Source organism: Alexandromys fortis, unplaced genomic scaffold (genome assembly GCF_014885135.2).
Source record: "Alexandromys fortis isolate MF-2015 unplaced genomic scaffold, M_Fortis_MF-2015_v1.1 scaffold_9, whole genome shotgun sequence".
NCBI lineage: Eukaryota > Metazoa > Chordata > Mammalia > Rodentia > Cricetidae > Alexandromys > Alexandromys fortis.
The window spans coordinates 2571278-2590241 of record NW_026067892.1 but is presented as its reverse complement, the minus strand read 5'-3'; the positions used below and the strand labels follow the sequence as shown (position 1 = coordinate 2590241).

General features: G+C 55.0%; 1 protein-coding gene across 4 annotated transcripts in view; it reads left to right on the top strand.

Moving 5' to 3' along the window:
* Positions 1-18964, top strand: part of Cpne5 (copine 5) — a 93523-nt gene extending 74559 nt beyond the window's left edge. Inside the window, exons 1-12 of one of the 4 annotated variants that reach the window (XM_050143326.1) lie at positions 495-651; positions 956-997; positions 3515-3590; positions 7336-7389; positions 9160-9221; positions 13224-13270; positions 14501-14682; positions 15016-15143; positions 15346-15448; positions 16174-16231; positions 16568-16641; positions 17307-18911. In XM_050143326.1, coding sequence (XP_049999283.1) covers positions 7357-7389; positions 9160-9221; positions 13224-13270; positions 14501-14682; positions 15016-15143; positions 15346-15448; positions 16174-16231; positions 16568-16641; positions 17307-17525 — 906 coding nt within the window. In that variant the 5' untranslated portion in view covers positions 495-651; positions 956-997; positions 3515-3590; positions 7336-7356 and the 3' untranslated portion in view covers positions 17526-18911. Of the gene's footprint in view, positions 1-494; positions 652-955; positions 998-1026; positions 3287-3514; positions 3591-7335; positions 7390-9159; positions 9222-13223; positions 13271-14500; positions 14683-15015; positions 15144-15345; positions 15449-16173; positions 16232-16567; positions 16642-17306 lie in introns of those variants that run through there. The other 3 variants (XM_050143300.1, XM_050143310.1, XM_050143318.1) reach the window with 3 other exon arrangements.

Genomic DNA, 18964 nt, shown 5'->3' with positions numbered 1-18964 from the left:
CCCTACCCTCCCACCCCCACACGGAGCCTGAAAAATATTCATCTGAAAGGAGACAGCGCCCCCTTCTGGGAGCTGCAGAACTCCAGGCCGACTTCTGGCAGGGCCAAGATGGACCACACCACGGGTGGGATAGATGTTACTAGAAGAGAAACCAGTTCAAACTGCCTTGTGCGTCCCAGGTGTAGCTCAAGACCAGACACCCCTGCTTCCGGGCCTCTCTCGCCTTTCCTAGACCCTGTAGGTGCTGCCTGGCAGCTCCCACATGCCTGGGCATCCCAGAGGACAGAGCAGACGCACAAGGGTTAACCGGCAACCCTCCACCTCCCTCCTCCTGCTTCTGGTCCACTAGCCTGTTGCTATGGGAACACTGCTAAAAATAAGATGGGCTCTTAAAACCCAGCCCCATGCTTAGGAGTCAAAACAAACTAATTAAAGCAGCCTGGGCTAGAATGTGAAGAAAATCACACCGTTTTTCAGGGGTGGGGAGCTCAGGGCCCAGGGGTCCTGCCTTGACCTGCAGGGTTGGGGCTGGCTCTTCATCACCCACACCCCCGCATTCATGATCCTCCCCGCCAAGCTATCTTATGACCCTCTCTAATAGAGGCTTCCCTGCCTCATTGTGAGAGCTGCCCCCTCATGGCCCTGCCGCAGGTAAATGCCCAGTTTGGCTTCCTGCCAAGGCTTCTACTCCATCCAGGGAAGCCAAGAAGATGGGTAAACAGAGGCCTGAGGCCACTTCAGCCAATCCTCGAGATCTCAGGATGGCCCACCATAGCTCTTGGTGGCCTTCGGTCCTAAGATCTTTGCTTAAAGGTCTCAAGATGGGTCCCTGGACTCTCTTGGGTTGCTTTCTTTCCACACAGGCTTGGAGTGTGGAGGGAGTGCCTGCATGTGTCCCTCCTGGCCCGGCTGTCCTCAGGTCCATCCTACCCAGGGTTCTCTGTTTGTTTTCTAGGACCATCAAGGTGGAGGTTTACGACTGGGATCGTGATGGCAGGTAAGGGTGGGGGCCGAGAGAGGCGAAGGAAGGTGAGTAGACCTAGGAGCTCTGGGGAAACTGAGCCAGGCCCATCTGGGTACTCTGGGAATGAGTGGCCAGAATCCACGCAGGAAGGCCTGCCATCCCGGTAGCGCAGGTCCTGTGGAGCAGGGTGCCTGAGAGCCCTCCTTTCCCCTACGTGGCTGCCAGGAGCCAGCCCATGCCTGCACCTTCCTCACATGAAGAATGGGGATGCCCTGAAGCGCTCCTGTTGGACACTGAACATTCGTGGGCGCCTCCTTTCTCCGTATGGCTAGGCGCTGAGGAAGGCCAGGCTGTAGAGGATACACTGGATGCCCAGAGATGTCCCACAGTCTAGCGAGGGTCACTGCAAACTTAGAGAGTAGACGGAGGTCGAAGAGAATCACTGTAGGGACAGCGACAGCGGGGTGTTCTGAGGCACAGGAAGGACTAAGGCAGTGCCTAAGGAGGGCTGGGTCTGGCCTGCAGGAGACAGAGGGTAAATGTGGCTGGCAATTTCTAGACAGGACAAGAGCAGGAATCCAGAACCCTTGCTGTCTCCCACTTGTCTGTGGAGCCAAATATGGACATAGCCTGGCATCTTGTGGCTACTCCGTGCTGGGGCACTCCCTAAGGGTGGTCACAGTTGGCGTCTCCCAGATCTGATATGGGCTGTGGACGGGGGCTGTTTGTATTATAAAAGGTGGTGCCCGCCCCCACCTTTCCCATCCCTTCCAGCCGACAGGATCAGCTCCGCCACGCTTCTAGCCCGATTTGCCCTGTTCCCTTATAGACATCTTCCATATATCTCCTTTACCTGGGAACTAGGGCCAGCCACCGGGGGCTACAGGGTCCTCCCGTCCACTTACCATCCCCAGAAGGCCGATAGTTGTGAGTCTATGGTCAACACTGTGGGGCTGGGGGTGTAGCTCAGTGGTGGTGCCATAGCCTAGCATCTGCGAGACCCTGAGCACCATCCTGTACTAAAACTAAATAAATCAGCTCCCAGGGCTGGCAGATGGTTCAGTGGGCAAAGGTACCCACAGCACAAGCCTGACACCTGAGTTCAATCCAGGAAACCCACATAAAGGCAGACAGAACCAGCTCAGCAAAGTTGCCCTTTGACCTCCATATTCACTTGTGGTTCAAGCGCACGCGCGCGCGCTCACACACACACACAACCAGTAGAATTAAACAACCCCCCCAAACTAAAGTGTATATATCTATGATAGTGCCATAATGAAATCCACTACTTTTTATAACTTTGTATAAAAATCAAAACAAACAAAAACTACTGTGAGCTCACAGCAGGGCATGGCTCCAGGGACACGGGTGCTCCAGCAAGAGGACGCCCCAGCTAGACTGCTAAGCGCTGCATTCTAGCAAGGACTCAGGGCAGGAGGGAGGGCTGTTTTGTGGAAGGTCTTGATGTGTTTAATATAAACAGACTCTGGAGAAGACCCCTGCCACCTGGCTGAATGTAATGTTAGCGGACAGCCGAGTCAGCGTGTAGCTCAGAGACAGAGCCCTGGTCTAAGATGTTCAAGCCCCAGGGTTCCATCCCAGCACCTGAGGAAGGTTGGGAAAGTGTCCTCGTGGACCTCTAATCCCCACAGTTCAGGAGTCTAAGGTGGGAGGATTGAAGCTTGAGACCAACCCGGGCAATACAATGGGGAGATATCGCCAAATGAATAAAATAACAAGACAGTGGCCATTAGTGACACAGAGTGCCCATCCCTGTCATCCCAGCACTCTGGAAGTAGAGACAGGGATCAGGAGTTCAAGGTCATCATTGGCTGCACAACCAAACTGGGATACACAAAACTACGTCTCCAAAAGCCCAAAATTGAAATTTTTTATATACTAAAGGTGTGGCCCAGCACTCAGGAGGCATTGGCAGGTGGAACTCCGGGAGTGCTAGGCTAGCCTGGTCTACCTTAGAAAGTTTCAGGCCAGCCAGAGCTCCATAGCGAGGCTGTGTTCATGGAAACCTGTCTCCGCAGGGAGGAGGTAATGAATGCCTTTAATCCATCATCTGAATCTGACAATTGTTAAATTTTACTGTTTGCCTTATCTATATTTTACTAATGTAATTTAAAGGAAATTCCATCGTGGCTTTACCCCTAAATATTTCATTAGACGTGTCTATAAAATAAGCACATTTCCCCCGCGTAACTGTGAGTGCCATTATCCCACCTGACACACTGAGCGGGAATGCAAGACTGCCATCCGACGTTCACTCTGCAGTGACTGTCCCCAGATGCCCTTCCTCGCTAACTCGTCTAAGTAAGAACCCAAGCAATCCTGCATCTCCTTCCTCCAGGATCCTGTCTTCTGCCAAGTGGCTCTCTTGGTCCATGAGTAACAGAGAGTTCCCTTCCCACACCGGGCTCTCTGTGGCTTGGATTGGAGGCCCTGGCAGAATGGGGGCAGGGGCAGGCTTCAGGAGAGGCCAGGATGAGTTAAGGCTTTCCTAGCCTGGGCCTCCAGGCTCAGCAGTCTCTTCCTTTGCAGCCACGACTTCATTGGGGAGTTCACCACCAGCTACCGAGAGCTGGCGCGGGGCCAGAGTCAGTTCAACATCTATGAGGTGAGCTGCACCGGGGTGGGGTCTCCTCTCATAGGGGGTCTGGGTTATTACAGCAAGGATATGGGAGCTCTGAGCTTGGGACTTCCATGTTGTCTCACAAGGTTAGTTTCATGTTCCCATTTCACAGAGCCCCCCCAGACATACACCCCATACACCACACACACAGCTCCACACAAAGCTAACCCTGACTTCCAAGTCCTTGAGCTACACCACCCCCTACAGAACACTCCTCACCAGGGAGGGGGCAGTAAGGAAGTCTGGGGGTTGGAGGAGTAGTTCAGTAGGCACACGCACATACACACACACACACACACACACGCACACGCACACACACCATAGGAAGAGCCTTCAGGGTCAGTCCCGAGCATTGGGAAGAAAAAGGAGGCCATGAGCCAAGACCTGAGCTTCTGACTTTAGAGTGGCCCTGTATCTTCACTTTGTAGTTTCTCTGGAGGAACAGCCAGAGGTCTTAACTGCTGAGCCATCCCCTCCAGCCGCCACGGCTACGGCTTGGGGAAGGACACTAGCACCATGCATTGCTCTAGGCTGCCTGAGTCCCCCAAACGAGGCAAGGCAGAATCTGCCTCCTCGAGGAGGGTCTCAGCAAAGTGGATGGAGAGGTGAACTCTTGGAGTGTGACCTCCATTGGCTAGGAGATCTTTTTTGTTTGTTTGTTTTTCAAGACAGGGTTTCTCTGTGTAGCCTTGGCTGTCCTGGAACTCGCTCTGCAGACCAGCTGACCTCCAACTCACAGAGATCTGCCTGCCTCTGCTTCCCTAGTGCTGGGATTAAAGGCGTGAGCCGCCACCACCTGACTGGCTGGGAGATTTTAAGCAAAACAAGAATCGGAAGCATAGATAGTAAAACCGAGCATGGGCTCGTTCCTGCAGTCAGTCATTGATCATCGCTTCTTCGCCACCAAGGAGATGCGAGCTGCCACATGGGAAGCAGCCTTGCCATCTCTGGATGGAAAAGCCAGCCTGAGAAAAACAGCTTCCGCAGCCCCACAGGCAGCTCTGAACCCCAGGGGTGTGTGTTGCTAGGAGGCTAAGTGAGCTCAGGAAGGCCTTGCTAGAGTCAAGACTGTGAAAGAAAGCTCTCAGCAGTCAGCACCTCATGTCCAACCCTGAAGCCACCTTGGAGGTACCTACTGCTAGGCCAGCGGTGTGTGGGCACTTCCCTGGATCCAGCCCCCCCCCCCCTGCTAAGGGCTGACTCACCACCAGCTAGGCCTCTTCAAACACTGCCCTCCTCCCGCCATCTGCAAAAGAGAGGCCTCAAGTCTCCAAGCCCTCAGGGTCATCACCAACATTACCATCTTCCTCCTGAGCTCACCAACCTCAGTCCGCCACCATCCTCTCCACGGTGTAGGCTTTGCTGTAGTTTTGTGGTTCCTCCATCCTTCTCAGTGACCAGAACGCTCTGGGTATGGTCCACAGGCGAGGTGCCCTGCAGCCCCATGCTGCCCTAAAATGAGCTTCCTTCCACATCCCCACTCTCTAACATGCCAGCTTTAAAGTCATGGCAGGTCTCCGTGGGGAGCTGTGCTGCGAGGTAACTGACCAAGCTGCTGCAGCCTCCAGCCTGTCTGAATAGCTCGGCTTCACCACAGCTGAGCTCCATGCCTGTCTCTGAGCGGTGAGCTGCCTTGCTTCTGGCTGTCAGTCACTTCTACCCTCTGAGGCTGTTGTCCTTCATATAACCTCAGTTTTGTAGCTGTCCCCCAAGGTCCCCCCTCTGCCACAATATCTGTAGTCCCTGGAGACCTTCTCAAATGCTCCCTCCAGGAAGTCATCTCCTCCTTTGTAAGTCTCTACCCACACACCGCCCCTCCCCCACACTGTGCCTGGGGCCCTTCCAAGACCACGAGGTCCTCAGAGGTGGGGTCTTTGATTCTGCAGTCCCAGTAGCCTGGTGCACAGGCAAGCTGATTTCAAAACAGGAAAGAAAAGTAGCCTGCTGGAGTGGGCCAGTTCCTGATAGTGTCCCTAGGGGGCGCTCTGGCCCTGTGTGGAACCTGGCAGTCACTTGTGACTAGAGAGGAGGTTCTGGGAAATCCCAGGAGCCTTCAGAGTAGACAGGGGCCAACTCATTATCCATTCAGATCTGACGCCAACTGTTGCTTTAACGTAAACGGGCTGCGTCAGATAGCAGAAATGTGACTACGTGTTCATTAAAGGTAATGCAGAAGGCTTCAAAGAAATGTGTCAGACGTGGTGGTGTTTGTCCGTGTGGTCCCACCACTCAGGACTCTGAGGCAGGAGGAGCTTGAGTTCAAGGCTAGCCTGGGCAGCATGGTGAGACCCTGTCTCAAAAACAGAAAGCAAAATAAAACGAAACAAAGGGGTAATATAAAGAAATCCACACCCCAGGTCCCATCTCCTTTCCCTCTGCTGAAGGGAGACCTCGGAACACACTTGGCTCCAGTTGGTCAAACACTGTAGTACAGTGTAGAGGCCGCAACTGTCTGTCCGTTTGGGTAGCTAGGACCCTATGGTGCAGTAGGAGAGGGTTGCTCCGTGGCTAGAGAGGCACTTCCCGGTGATTCAGCTTCTCAGACTTGATCTCAGTCCCGCCTGTCAGTCATTCACCAGACGACAGCCTTGTATGAATGCATCGCTAGCCTAGACACAGGTTTATAATCCTGTGTCTACCCAGGTGGCTGTGTGACCTTGAGCGAATCATCCACCATCTCTGTGGGTATCAGTTCTAGTTAGACCAAGCACACTGCAGTCAAAGGAGCTGGCCGATGGTGGCACATGCCTTTAATCCCAGGACTTGGGAGGCAGAGGCAGGCAGATCTCAGTGAGTTCAAGGCTAGCCTGGTCTACAGAGCGAGTTCCAGGACAGGCTCCAAAGACAGAGAAACCCTGACTCGAAAAAAAAAAACCAAACAAACAAACAAAGCGACATATTGAAGGCCCCCAACCAAAGGAGGCATGAGCCATGCAGGGGAGGGGCATGCATTCTGAAGAAGCCAACAGGTGACGGCGTGGGTGGGAACTGCCCTGCTCTGTTGAGAATCCAGAGAAAGCCCAAACTTCCTCTGTTGAGCATGGGGACAGAGAGTGTCGTGTGGCTCACCAGGACAAGGTGGCCCTCCTCCTGGCCCCAGGGGTTCCCCAGCATTGGTCATGGGTCATGGCTGAGGGGCAGCATCCTGACCATCCACTCTCTCCCCAAGTGGTGACAACATCTACAGACTTGACCAAATGTCAGGGGTGTCACTGGTTGTCACTAGTGGAGAGCGGAGTTCATCCCAAGTCATTACTGAGCCTACCGCGTAGGGAGGAGAGGGCAGCACGGGGGGAGGAGGAGATCTTGTTTGGAAGTGTCCCACTGTGGGCCAGGGTGGCAGCCCAGAGCCAGGCTCAGAGCTCGGGATATCCCTGAGTGGGAGCCCCAAGGAGAATGGGGAAGGCAAGGCTGAGGCAAGACAGGTGTGTGGGGTGACAGAGCAGCTCAGCCGGGCACAGGTAGGTGTGGGCAGAGCTGTCTTGCAACACGCAGCTGCTCTGGGCGGGTTTGAGGGCCTTGGAAGACAAAGCTAAAGAAACTGGCCCAGTGTGTTGAATCCTGGGACACAGGGTTAGCGACGACTCCCAGCTTCCAGCATCCCACAAAGCCTGGCAAAGAAAGCCCTTCCAGCTGCAGTCACACCCGGTACCCTGCTGGGCTGCTGCCCAAGTCACACCCAGGGCTGGTGGGAGCCCTGAACCTTCCCTGACTTAACTTTCCCCTATAGGTGATAAACCCAAAAAAGAAAATGAAGAAAAAGAAATACGTGAATTCTGGCACGGTGAGTAGCCCCCCACTTTGCCTCCCCCACACCCCTCACCACCACCCCACCCCAATCTCAGTAGGCAGTGGCACTCAGGGGTCTGTCCCAGGTGAGTGGAGATCAGGGAGCCATCAGTCTGGGGGGCTCTGCAGAAGGAAAAGCTGGTGTGCTTGTGGGGAATCCCCAGGCACTGGGCTCTGTGCAAGGCCGAAACTGACGATGCTGGCGTCTGTGCGGAAAGGAGCCCAGGTCGCAGGCTGGGAAGTGACTCAGCCAGGTTACACAGCCAGGAGTCAGGTGTGAGTGAGCACCTCTTTTCATTCGCGTCTGCGTGGGCAGCAGGCCCTGCCCCTGCTCAACTGTTACCGCCAGGGTCAGCGCTGGTCCTTGGCTTGGGGCTGCTCAGCTGGACATTCCCACATTAATTCAGGCACTGTGCACTGGGCTCTCAGCAGTGCTGTGGGGACAAGTGACACAGCCAGGGGATGGCAGACCCCGGTCCCCGATACTTGTAATAGGGAAGGCAGAGGGTTAATTAGTACGTGTGTGTGTGTGTGTGTGTGTGTGTGTGTGTGTGTGTGATGTGCACACATCCGTGAAGGATTGCAGTCGGTGTAGGGGAAGTGATACCAAATAGAGCAAATATTGAGAATGTCGAAGAAAGCGACTCGGCCTTCGAGAACACAGCGCACACAAAGGCCCTGAGGCGGAGCCCCAGCGCTGTTCTAGAACAAGTCAGTCCTATTTGCTCTGGCGTCTTTGGTGCGGGTTCCACCTTGACTGCAGGGGATCTCGTGGGCTGTGAAGGGTGAAGTGCTATTGTAGGCCGTTTCTGGTTGACTGGGAGCCACCTGGGAGGAGGTCGGTGGCTCTCAGGTGTTTCACACCCTGTTCCCCTGGGTGAGGCTCTCTGGGGCGGGGCTCTCTGGGGCCACGGCACACAGACCTTCTGTCTCGTTCTTCCGGTTGGGGAACATCAGCTTGGTCACAGCTGGCCTAGCCGAGCTGAGGGGCTGGGACAGTAACCAGATCCTCACCAACAGGGGCTCCTTGGTTTCGGGGGACCCCTCCTTTCAGGTCACTCTCCCTCCTCTCCATGACCCAGACAGTCCTCTTTGTGACAGGCTGCCTACATGGACAAGGCCATTGCCAAAGTCTCTGAGGGACAGAAGGCAGGAGGCTTCCACCAGAAGAGGGGTTCTGGGGACCGGGTTGCTCGCTGGGTCTTGGAGCAGAGGGGTTGAGGGTGAATTACACCCCAGAAGTGTGCAAGGCCAGAGAAGAGAACAGAGACAGGATGGTGACAGAGGGTAGCACAGCCTGAGACAGGCGCAGGCGGCTAGGCCTACATCAGGAAGACTCCGCAGCCCTCCACATTGCAGGCCAGGGCTCTGCCGGGTTTTCCCAGGGCACCCTTGGAGGATGGCTGGGCCCTTCACCTGGGCCCTGTGCTTCAGCAGTAGGGTTGGCTTCACCGTGAAGTGTGGTTCTAAAGCCCACCAAACTCCAGCACTCAGGAGGTAAGGCAGGAGGAACAGGAGCTCAAGGGCAGCCTGGGCTATAGGAGACCCTGCCTCAGTACGAAAGTCACAGACATTCTGGATTCAGACAGGTTCGTATCCTTTACTGTGCCACATGCTGGCAGCATCCGTGGAACCTCCGTTTCCTGGGCTGTAAAATGGGGTTGCCACAGGCACAGCATAGGGTGACGTGGGTGAACCCAGCACCCGTCAGTGAGATCCTGACCATCCTGGGCTCTTCGCTAACCACACCCTCTTTCTTTCCCAGGTCACGCTGCTTTCCTTCGCTGTAGAGTCAGAGAGCACCTTCCTGGACTACATCAAAGGAGGGTGAGGGAAACGGGGCCCAGTCTCCCCAGCCCCGGGAGAGGGCAGGGCTCCATACCATGTAACCACAGCACACACCGTGAGGCTCCAACCGAGCCTGACACTGGGTGTAGGCAGACTCTGCCTCGGAGCTGAGGACCCCGCCAACTCCTGGATTCTGAGGCAGGGGTCAAATCCCTGAGTAGAGGTGGGAGGGGCTAAGGGTGGTAGAGACTCCGTGACCGAGAGAGCCAAGGTGTGGGAGGTAGAAAGTGCTCTAGGCAGGGCATCAGGGGCCGCAGGCTCCTGTCCGTTTGCCTTGGCTTTCCTGAGTTACTATGGTGAGTCACGTTCTCTCTGTGGGTATCAGGGCTGTCCTCAGCACAGGGCTTGTGATGGGTGAAAGTTGAGGTCCTTTCCAGCACTGGGCTCCTGATGGGTGTGGGACAGGGACCTGTAAGAACAGTGAGATTCGGGGACAGTCCCAGGGCCAGCAGATGCCTAACACCCAGCCGAAAGAGCAGAAGGAACTGTCGGGGGTGACCTCCAGGCCAACACAGCAAAACAGCCAGGAGGCCTCAGCTGACAGCTTGCTAGGCATGGCCTGATTCCAAGGAGGGGCCTCCCTGGCACACTCCCTGCAGGCAGCTGCCAGGTCAGGGTGTGGGCAGCTGAGAGCCCACAGGTGCAGGCAAGCGATGACTGCACCTGCCTGAGAGGAGACAAGCAGGGCAGCTACCCAGGGCGCATCCCAGCCTGGCAGGCACCGGCTGCCCTGTCTCCAGGGCACAGAGAGACCGCTGTCCTGGGACATCGCTGGCTTTCCCATGACACGGCTCCTTCGTCTCTTGAACTTGCAGCCTCAAGGTTAGGAGCCCTACAGAGAGCACACTCGCACCCTCCCTGTGGGCTCCCAGAGGCCTCCTCTAGCCCCTCTCTGCATAGATCCACCCCCTGTCTTGGCAGCCTTCCCCATCACTGCCTCCTCTGCAGAACTGGGGTGCAGCTCAGTGGTATAGCACTTTCCTTGCATGCAAAAAGAAAAAAAATCTGCAAACCAAAAATTCTCCCTTCTTTATTCCATTAAGCATTAAGCCTCTAGCCCTCATATTTCTCTGCACCTGGCAATTTTGAAACAAGCTTCATTTTGTTTACCCTCTCATTTGCATAGCACTCCTAATTTACATAGAGGGTGGGGTGAAGCCTTATCTCCATTTTGCACCCACCTGCAAGGTGGCCTGGCTCCTTTTGTTCCTGGCTAATTAGTAATCCTCACCGCCTCTGTTGTTCCCATGGGGCTAACTACAGATGGAAGCTGAAGAGGCAGGGGACTGCTGGAGCACCCTGCAGGTCAGACCCCTAGAAAGAACTCTCTGGAGGGTCTGAGCCAGACAACTGACTCTGGGCTGTGGAAGCATAGAGAGCTTGTCCAAGCAGGAGACTGACAGAGGAGTCCGTCTGGGACCCTGGCTTCCTTTCCCTGCCTGCAGAGCCCAGGAGTAAGAATGACGGTGCCTCTGTCCCTGTCAGATGAGGCCAGGAGGCAGGAGCAACTTTTTTACGGGGAGTTGTCCCAAAATGCCCGCTTTCTTTTCTTTTCTTTTCTTTCCTTCCTTCCTTCCTTTCTTTCCTTTCCTTTTTTTTTTTTTTGTTTTTTTGTTTCATTTTGTTTTACAAGACAGAGTTTCTCTGTGTAACAGTCCTGGCTGTCCTGGAACTTGTTTTGTAGACCAGGCTGTTCTCGAACTCACAGAGATCTGCCTGCTGCCTCCTGAGAGCTGGGATTAAAGACATGCTCCACCGTTGCTTTCTTCCCCCATGTTTTCAGGACTTTGCATAGAAGAATAGTTAAGGGACAGCACCAGCCTTTCCCCTCACCCTGTTTTTGGAAGAGACAGTCCAGTAGTGTTCCTCAGCTGTAGTCCAGCAAAGCAGAGCCATCCTCCCAAGGATGGCCCCTGAATCAGGGCTTTTGATCTCCAGGTGTCTCCCTTCCTCCAACAGAGATGCTGTTATTCCACATGGAGAGATACCATCAAACAGTCTACTGCTATAGCAAGGAGTCCCCAGCCACAGGCTTCAAACAAGTATCTGGTAGTACTGAGTGTGGCGGTGATATAAACAGCCACTCAGGGGCCCAGGCTCTTGCTCTCTTGTGGCTCTTCTCTTAAAGACTGGAGTCCAGGGGATGCTCTGCCTCCAGCTAGCAGAATGATGGGACTCCCTCTGCCTATAAAACTTGGCTTGTCTCCTGCTGGCCAGGTGCTTACTCTTTCCCAAGGGACAAAGAGTTTATGGACAGCAGCTTGACTGATCAGGTGGCAAGAGAACTGGGATTTCTAAAAGGGACCTTCTAAATGCAGTTGAAATAGGACTCCTGTTACATTCTCTATGTCCCCAGGCAAGGTACCTTCCCCCCTGTGACTCCAGGATTTTTGTTAAGCAGATTCTGAGGGCCCCAGTTGAATCACCGCAGAGAGAGGGCCCAGGAATCCTCTCCCTCTGATTTACAGCCGTGTGAGAATCACAAGATGAGGCTCCACCCAGGCACACACCATCATCAGTCTTACTCTGTCCACATCTGGCCTGGATTCCACAGCAGCCAGCCATGAAACCTCCAGGCTAACTTCACTATGAAAAATTTTAACACATGCTGTATCGTTGAGAAGGGAGCCTCAGGAGCCTCCTAGACTCTGATTGACCTTGCCCAGAGAGTCAGAGTCTAGTCTCCTTACCCACTTGTGATGAAGTAGGTCCCAGCCCTCATCCCTCCCGAGGTCCTACAGAAGGTAGGACTTTCCCTTCATAAAGTACACAGGGGTTAAAGTGATGGCTGGGTGGTTAAGAGTACTTCCTGCCCACAGGAAGTGACTCCTAGCAGCCTGTGACTCCTGCTTTAGGGGATCTGGCACCCTCTTCTGGTCTCTTCCAGCACCTGCACTCAAGTGCACATTCACACACACACATAAAAAAAAAGTTTAAACTTAATAGCCATACTGTGTGATTACAAAATGAACCACAGTCCATAATAATACCCCAAACACTGAAAAATTCACAGTTCCTTAATACCAGAGGCGAGGCAGTTTTCAAGTGGTTGTCTTGAAACTTTTCAAAATTGGTTGATTGCAGAGTCCAATCAAAATTCAAATACTAACTGATGTATTTCTCTCTTAATTCTGTTTTCATCTTGTGGGATCTGGAGGGAACCAGAGATTCCTAAGTTCTCAACTGTGATTCTTATAGTAATGCTATACAGTTTTTCATAGACTCGGGCTGTATCTCCTGTGGTGTCATTTAACACCACACACCACACACACACACACACACACACACACACACACAACTGTCTCCTGTATTTTCTGTGAGAACTTAGAGATTGGCTATGGGGGCACATGCCTTTAATCCAAGCACTTGGAAGGTAAAGACAGGAGGGTTTCTGTGAGTTCAAGACCATCCTGGCCACAAACCAAGTTCCAGGCTATCCAGGGCTGCCTAGTGAAACCCCCTCTCAAAAACTAAGCAAACAAACCAAACACAACAAAACAAAATCAGAAAAAAATCTACCAGAAAGCTGTGGAAGCTCAGCCAGACAGTATCTTGGGTGTCATTGTCTTCCTTCTAGAGATATTTAGTGTATGTTTTGTCTCCTCATTTGTTATGTTTTTAACCATTAATCCGACTCTGGATTTTAACTAGAAACCCAGTAGCCCTGGCCTCACCTACTCACTCGCTTGGGCACAGGTTCAGAGAGGAAGGGAAGGCGCCCATAGAACCATGCATGCCCACACAGCGTAATCAGCCCCTGTGTGTTCTGGAGAGCTCCCCCCAGTGCTCGCAGTGGCCTCACAGAGGCCTCACAGAGGGGCATGGCTGTTGCAACTGTCCCAGCCTCGCAGAGATTATGCACAGTGACTTCTCTAAGGCCACATGCCTGACAAACATGGGTGCCCAGTAGTTTTTACTGCCTTGCCCAGCGCTGCCCACGGCCCATCCTCCTCAGGTGACCCCAGGTCTTCTCTTCTTTAGAACACAGATCAATTTCACCGTGGCCATTGACTTCACCGCCTCCAATGGTGAGTGGCGCAGGAGTGGGGGTCGGGCTTCTCTGGGCTGTGGTAGACAACTCGGCTATGAGCCAGGCCCTTCATACCTCCTCCTCTTCCCATTGGGTGGCACTGATCCTTGGGAGATGTAAGCGAAAATCTACTCCCCCAGATAGGGAACCAATAACAGATCAACGTACAGATATTACCAAAGTCCAATGTGAGTTTGCTGGCTTACTTACAGGAGTATGGGTCAGGGGTTACTACGCACAAGCTAATGAGAGCCATCTCAGTGTGGGTGACAGCCCAGGAAAGCTGGGACCCTGCACAGCTTGCAGACAGTTTAACAGGGACTTCCTGTACCCTGTGAGCCGTTTACTTTCTGAGATGGAATGCTTCAGTACGGAGGAAAATGCCCACCAGAGAAGGCTTCTATGTCCAGACAACCAAAGTTAGAATGAAGAGAGCTGCACACGCCTTTGATCCCAGCACTTGGGAGGCAGAGGCAGGTGACTAGGATGGGGCAGCTCCCCTGATTTCCAGAAGTATCTGTAGTGAGGAGACTGAAGGTTCGGATCACGCAGCTGGTGGGCGGTCTAGACGCTGGTCCTGCCTGGAGGTGGGGGGCGTCCGTAACAAGTGGATCAGTGAAATCTGACCGCTTGAGGTGATGGGCAATGGGGACATCTTGGCAGGGGAAGGGAAAGAGAACTCAGGTAGGCGGGCAATACTAGAGGAGGGCCACACTGGTTCGGTGGCCGTAGAAGAGAGACAAGGAGGCGAGCCTCGTGAATGTTCAGGAGAGAAACAGACACCGCCAGGGCCATGCAAGGAAGCATGGAGAAGCCGCAGCTGTGGAGCTCGGACTGGAAGGAGGATGGGAGGCCAGATTCATGGGGATCCTGTGGCTTGGTGGGCTCTGGGGTGGTCTGGGTGGGATGAGGGCTCAGGGTCCTTCAAGCAGATGGTCTGGCCTTGGAGCCGGGGCAGGCAGGCCAGTGTGTAGTGTGGCCAGCAGGTAAGGGCAGGCCAGGGCAAACGGGCATGGGGTGGTCATGAGGAGGTTACTGCTGCCCTGTGCACCAGACAGTGATGGCCTTGAGGAAGAAGTGAGATTCTGAATGTGTTCCAAGGGTTCGGCAATCACTCCTGAACCAGGATGGCGTGGAGGGCGTGACAGGGAAGGTTCAAGGATGAACAGTGGTGCTTGTGGACACGCCCTGTCCAGTCTGGCAGATGTCCCCACGTCTTGTGTTGCAGGGAACCCCTCGCAGTCCACATCCCTGCACTATATGAGCCCCTACCAGCTGAACGCTTATGCGCTGGCGCTGACCGCCGTCGGGGAGATCATCCAGCATTACGACAGCGACAAGATGTTCCCTGCCCTGGGCTTCGGGGCCAAGCTGCCCCCTGACGGCAGGGTGTCACATGAGTTCCCACTGGTAGGAGGTGCCAGGCTGGGAATGAGCAGTAGGGGACCGGGAGTTTCTAATTCTTGGCCTTGGCCTAAATACTTGCAGAGTAAACTCCATAGGCATGGCCACCTACTTGGCTTAGGGTCTGAGCTAAAGGCAACTATACCCTGCCTCTGCCTGCCTCTCCCTCCCGAACCCAGCCCTGTCTTCCCCCTTCCTTCCTGGGCCAGCCCTGCCTCTGCCTCCACCCTGGCCAGCCCTGTGCCCAACCCTGCCTCTGCCCCTCCCCCCTCCCTGGACCCAGCCCTGCCTTGCCACCTTCCTGCCTACTTGAGCTCAGCTGGCTCCTCTCTGTCCCAGAATGGCAACCAGGAGAACCCCTCATGCTGTGGCATTGACGGCATCCTGGAGGCGTACCACAGCAGCCTGCGCACGGTGCAGCTCTACGGCCCCACAAACTTCGCCCCTGTAGTCACCCACGTAGCCAGGTGAGCCTGGGGCAGCTGACCCCCCCCCACCGGGAAGCATGGCTGGAGGGTGTAACGGAGCATCCCATGCCACCTGCTCACCAAGAGGCCCAGGGAGATGCCCTTCGACCCCCTTAATAAAATGTTTGGGAGTCGTGTTCAGGGGGTCTGGGCCAGAGGCGCCAGGACACACCTCTTTGTGTCCCTATCCCCACCCCTACAGGAATGCCGCCACTGTGCAGGATGGCTCCCAGTATTCTGTCCTGCTCATCATCACTGATGGCGTCATCTCTGACATGGCGCAGACAAAGGAGGCCATCGTCAACGTGAGTGGGGGATGGGGGTGTCGCGCTCTCTCTCTCTCTCTCTCTCACACACACACACCATGGTTTCAGCGGACTGAAGCATCCTGTCCCACCCCTAGGAGAACCTGGTGGGGTGGGGGTGCCTCATTTAAAGAAACACTGGGGGATTCTTTCCCCACCCCCACAATGTTTCCCTAAAGTCCCCTCGCCCCTTTTGAATTCCCTTATTCCTCTAGTTGCTGGCCAGAGTCTGGCAGGACTAGGAGACAGTGCTAGACAGGGGTTTGGGAGACAAAAGAAACTCTGGGTCTGTGAGAGGCCAGACCTCTGAGCCACACAGATGGCCCTATTCTCTGGGGTCCATGGCTGCCTCAGTCACCCACCCTAGGCCCCAGCTTGCCTGTCATGTAGAGGAGGTAGAGGATCCCAACATGAGGAAAGCTTTCCCCCAACCCTGTTCAATGGTTTCCCTATAAAAGTGGCTCCAGCCACTGCTGCCCTGGTCCCTCATGGTGGAGCCCCAGTGCCTGAGGAGGTGGCTCAGAGTCAGGCAGACCCAGCTCTCCTGAAAGACTCTCCTCTTGCTCTTGATCTGGCGGTTCTCTCCCTATCCTGTCCTTTTCCTTGGGGTTCCTTGGGGTCCCCTACCCTTATTATCCATTCCTGCCCCATGCCCTGCCCTCTCTTGGTTTGGCCCACCTTCCTATCCCTCACCTAGGACTCTACCCTCCCCTGTCTTCTCCCAGGCTGCCAAACTCCCTATGTCCATCATCATTGTCGGTGTGGGCCAGGCTGAGTTCGATGGTGAGTCCAGTGTCCCCTTCCCAGACGTCTCTTCCCACAGAACTCCATGGCATCCTGTCCCCGCCAGCAATAGCTCGTGTCTGGGTGGGTTTGTGTGTCCCAAGAGGGTGTGTCCATCCTCACACGCATGCCTCAGCCTCATTATCGGGACCGTACCACTCCTCCATCCAGGCAAGGAGCCTGGACAAGGGGAACGGCCCTAGCTGCATGTCCGTCTGTCTCCGCCTGTTTCCTCTCTGGTGTCAGGGCAAGGGCCCTAGACTGGCCTGGGATTGGAGGGCAGGTCCTGCCAGATATACTCCGTCACACACACGCATCCCTTGCTTGTCCCTACAGCCATGGTGGAGCTGGACGGTGATGACGTGCGGATCTCCTCCCGGGGGAAACTGGCTGAACGGGACATTGTCCAGGTGAAACAGGCCCTGCTTACTGTAGTGCATCAAATATGAAGGCCTCTAGCCAGGCCAGCAGCCTCAGCGCCCCTTTGCAGAGTCCCCAAGGACAGACCCTGGAATCCCCTCCTCAGCCAGGGTCCCTCCCTGCCATGCCCTGCATGAAGCTGCCTTCTAACCCCAATGATGCCCCCACAGAACCCAAGCCCTGCAAAAAGGCTCCGTGCTCATACACATTCAGTAGTCTGTGCGACGCGGCCTTCCAGTGGCATGGAGACCCCTTGACGATGGAGGCAGTGTCCTTAGTGTTTAGGACGAGGGCAGGAAGGAACCAGAGGGGGACAGCACTGAGGAGATAGTGGGTTAGGTGTGGGCTTAGAGGAGAAAGGATCCTAGGAGACAGAGGGCTCCCTCTAGAGAGGGTTGGTAAGAGGAAAGGAAGCCAGGATCAAGCTTTCCCAGCATCCCTTGAGCCTCTGTGCATCACTAGAGTCTCAGATGAAGGGTTTGGGTCAGTGTTAGAACCTGTCATGAGTGGGGGTGAGTATCTCTGCATGGAGTCCTTGGGTATCTCTGCAAGGGACAGCCCTTGGTGAAACCCATGAAGCAGGGATTGGATACAGTGGGTCCTCTGGGAGGAGACCCAGAGATGCCCATCCTGACCCCACTTTCCTGCCTATCAGTTCGTGCCCTTCCGGGACTACGTGGACCGTACCGGCAACCACGTGTTGAGCATGGCCCGCCTGGCCCGGGATGTGCTGGCCGAGATCCCCGACCAGCTGGTGTCCTACATGAAGGCACAGGGCATCCGCCCACGCCCACCACCCGCCGCACCTGCTCAGTCACCCCCACAGTCCCCAGCCCACTCACCCTCTGAATCCCCCCTCCACACGCATATCTGAAACTCGCAGGACCAGGGGCCTGGAGGCTGAGACCTCACTTTCCTTGTGGTCGCCTTCTCAGACTCTTCTTGGAGGACTGGCAAGAGATGGGGTGTCCATGATCTCACCCCACTTCCTGGCCTCAATTTCCCACCCAAATCCAGGGAACTGGGGGTGGTGTAGAAGACAAGGGGTACATAGGATTCTGCGGTTGAGTAGACTCCCCTAGCCTGTGTTGGATAGTCCCAGACTCCCCTATTCTTGCAGGCCTCCTCTAGCTCCCCTCCCCTCTTGCCCTAGTGTCTAGTGTCCCCAGTCCCTTGAGATCCCCTGTCCTGTGTCCAGGGAACCCCAGGTTGATGGGCTACCAGGGATGTGTGACTGACTTTCTTAGGGACACTTTGTGAGCAGAGCCTGTGAGCCATCAGGGACTGTGATGGTTAGCTAAGAGTCAGTCCCTTCGCAGTCCTCAAAGGCTTGGCGGTATGCTAGAATGTTCTAGATGCACATTTGCAGCCTCACTGGAGCCGTCACAGGTAGCTTGTGGCATTGAGATGTCTCCTGCTCACCTGGGAGGCCACTCACCTGCAGGGCACAGGGCCAGCCCCTGTACTTTGTCTGGCCTCCTCTCTGCCCTTCAATGGCTCTGGGGCCAGGAGCCCTGAGCACCAGCCTGTCCCCACCCAGCGCAGCCTCTGCTCTCTGGACCTCAGTGTCCACACCTCCGTGACGACAGGATTGGTCAGGTGGTCCAGCGTTTCCTGAGCCATCCTGAGGGTCCATCCATTCCACACCCAGCCTCCCCATCCCCCCTCATGACTGCTGTCCACACCCAGGCTATCTAGACTCTGGGGTTACCCCGTTGCATCCTGTCACCCACACCCCAGCCCTTCAGAGCTCCTGCCCCTGCCGTGGAAGGTAGCAAGGAACTTTCCACCTAAGGTTACCCCACTGGGGCAGGTCTTGCATGTGTCCCTTATACCGCATGGGGTCCCCGCCTACCATCTCCCATCCCACCCGCCTCTGTCATGCAATGATGGTGGTGTTTCTGCTGTCTGGTCCTGTGCCTGTCTGAGACTGTCTCTGTGGAAATTTGCCTTAAACTGAAGTAAATTGGTTCTTTTAGTAGAAACATGTCCCATCTCCTTAGAAAACAGCTCCGCCGCTGGCCCAGCCGCTCTGCTACCTCAGTTCTTTGGTTCAGCCATGGCTCTGTATGACCCTGTGAGAGGCATGGGGTATGTGGCAGGGGATGCCCCTCAGAAACATCCCGGAAGACAGGAAGGACAGCAGTGTGCAGACACTCGGGTCTGTAGCTTGGCTTCGGACAGTGGGAAGAGTCTGCAGCAATGGGAGAGAATGGAGGATCAGACAGCAGAAGAGATATTTAAATGAGACAGTCAGATGTTTGAGGAGAGCCCCAGGGCGATGTGGCCAGGAGCCATGCTGATACCTGGCTG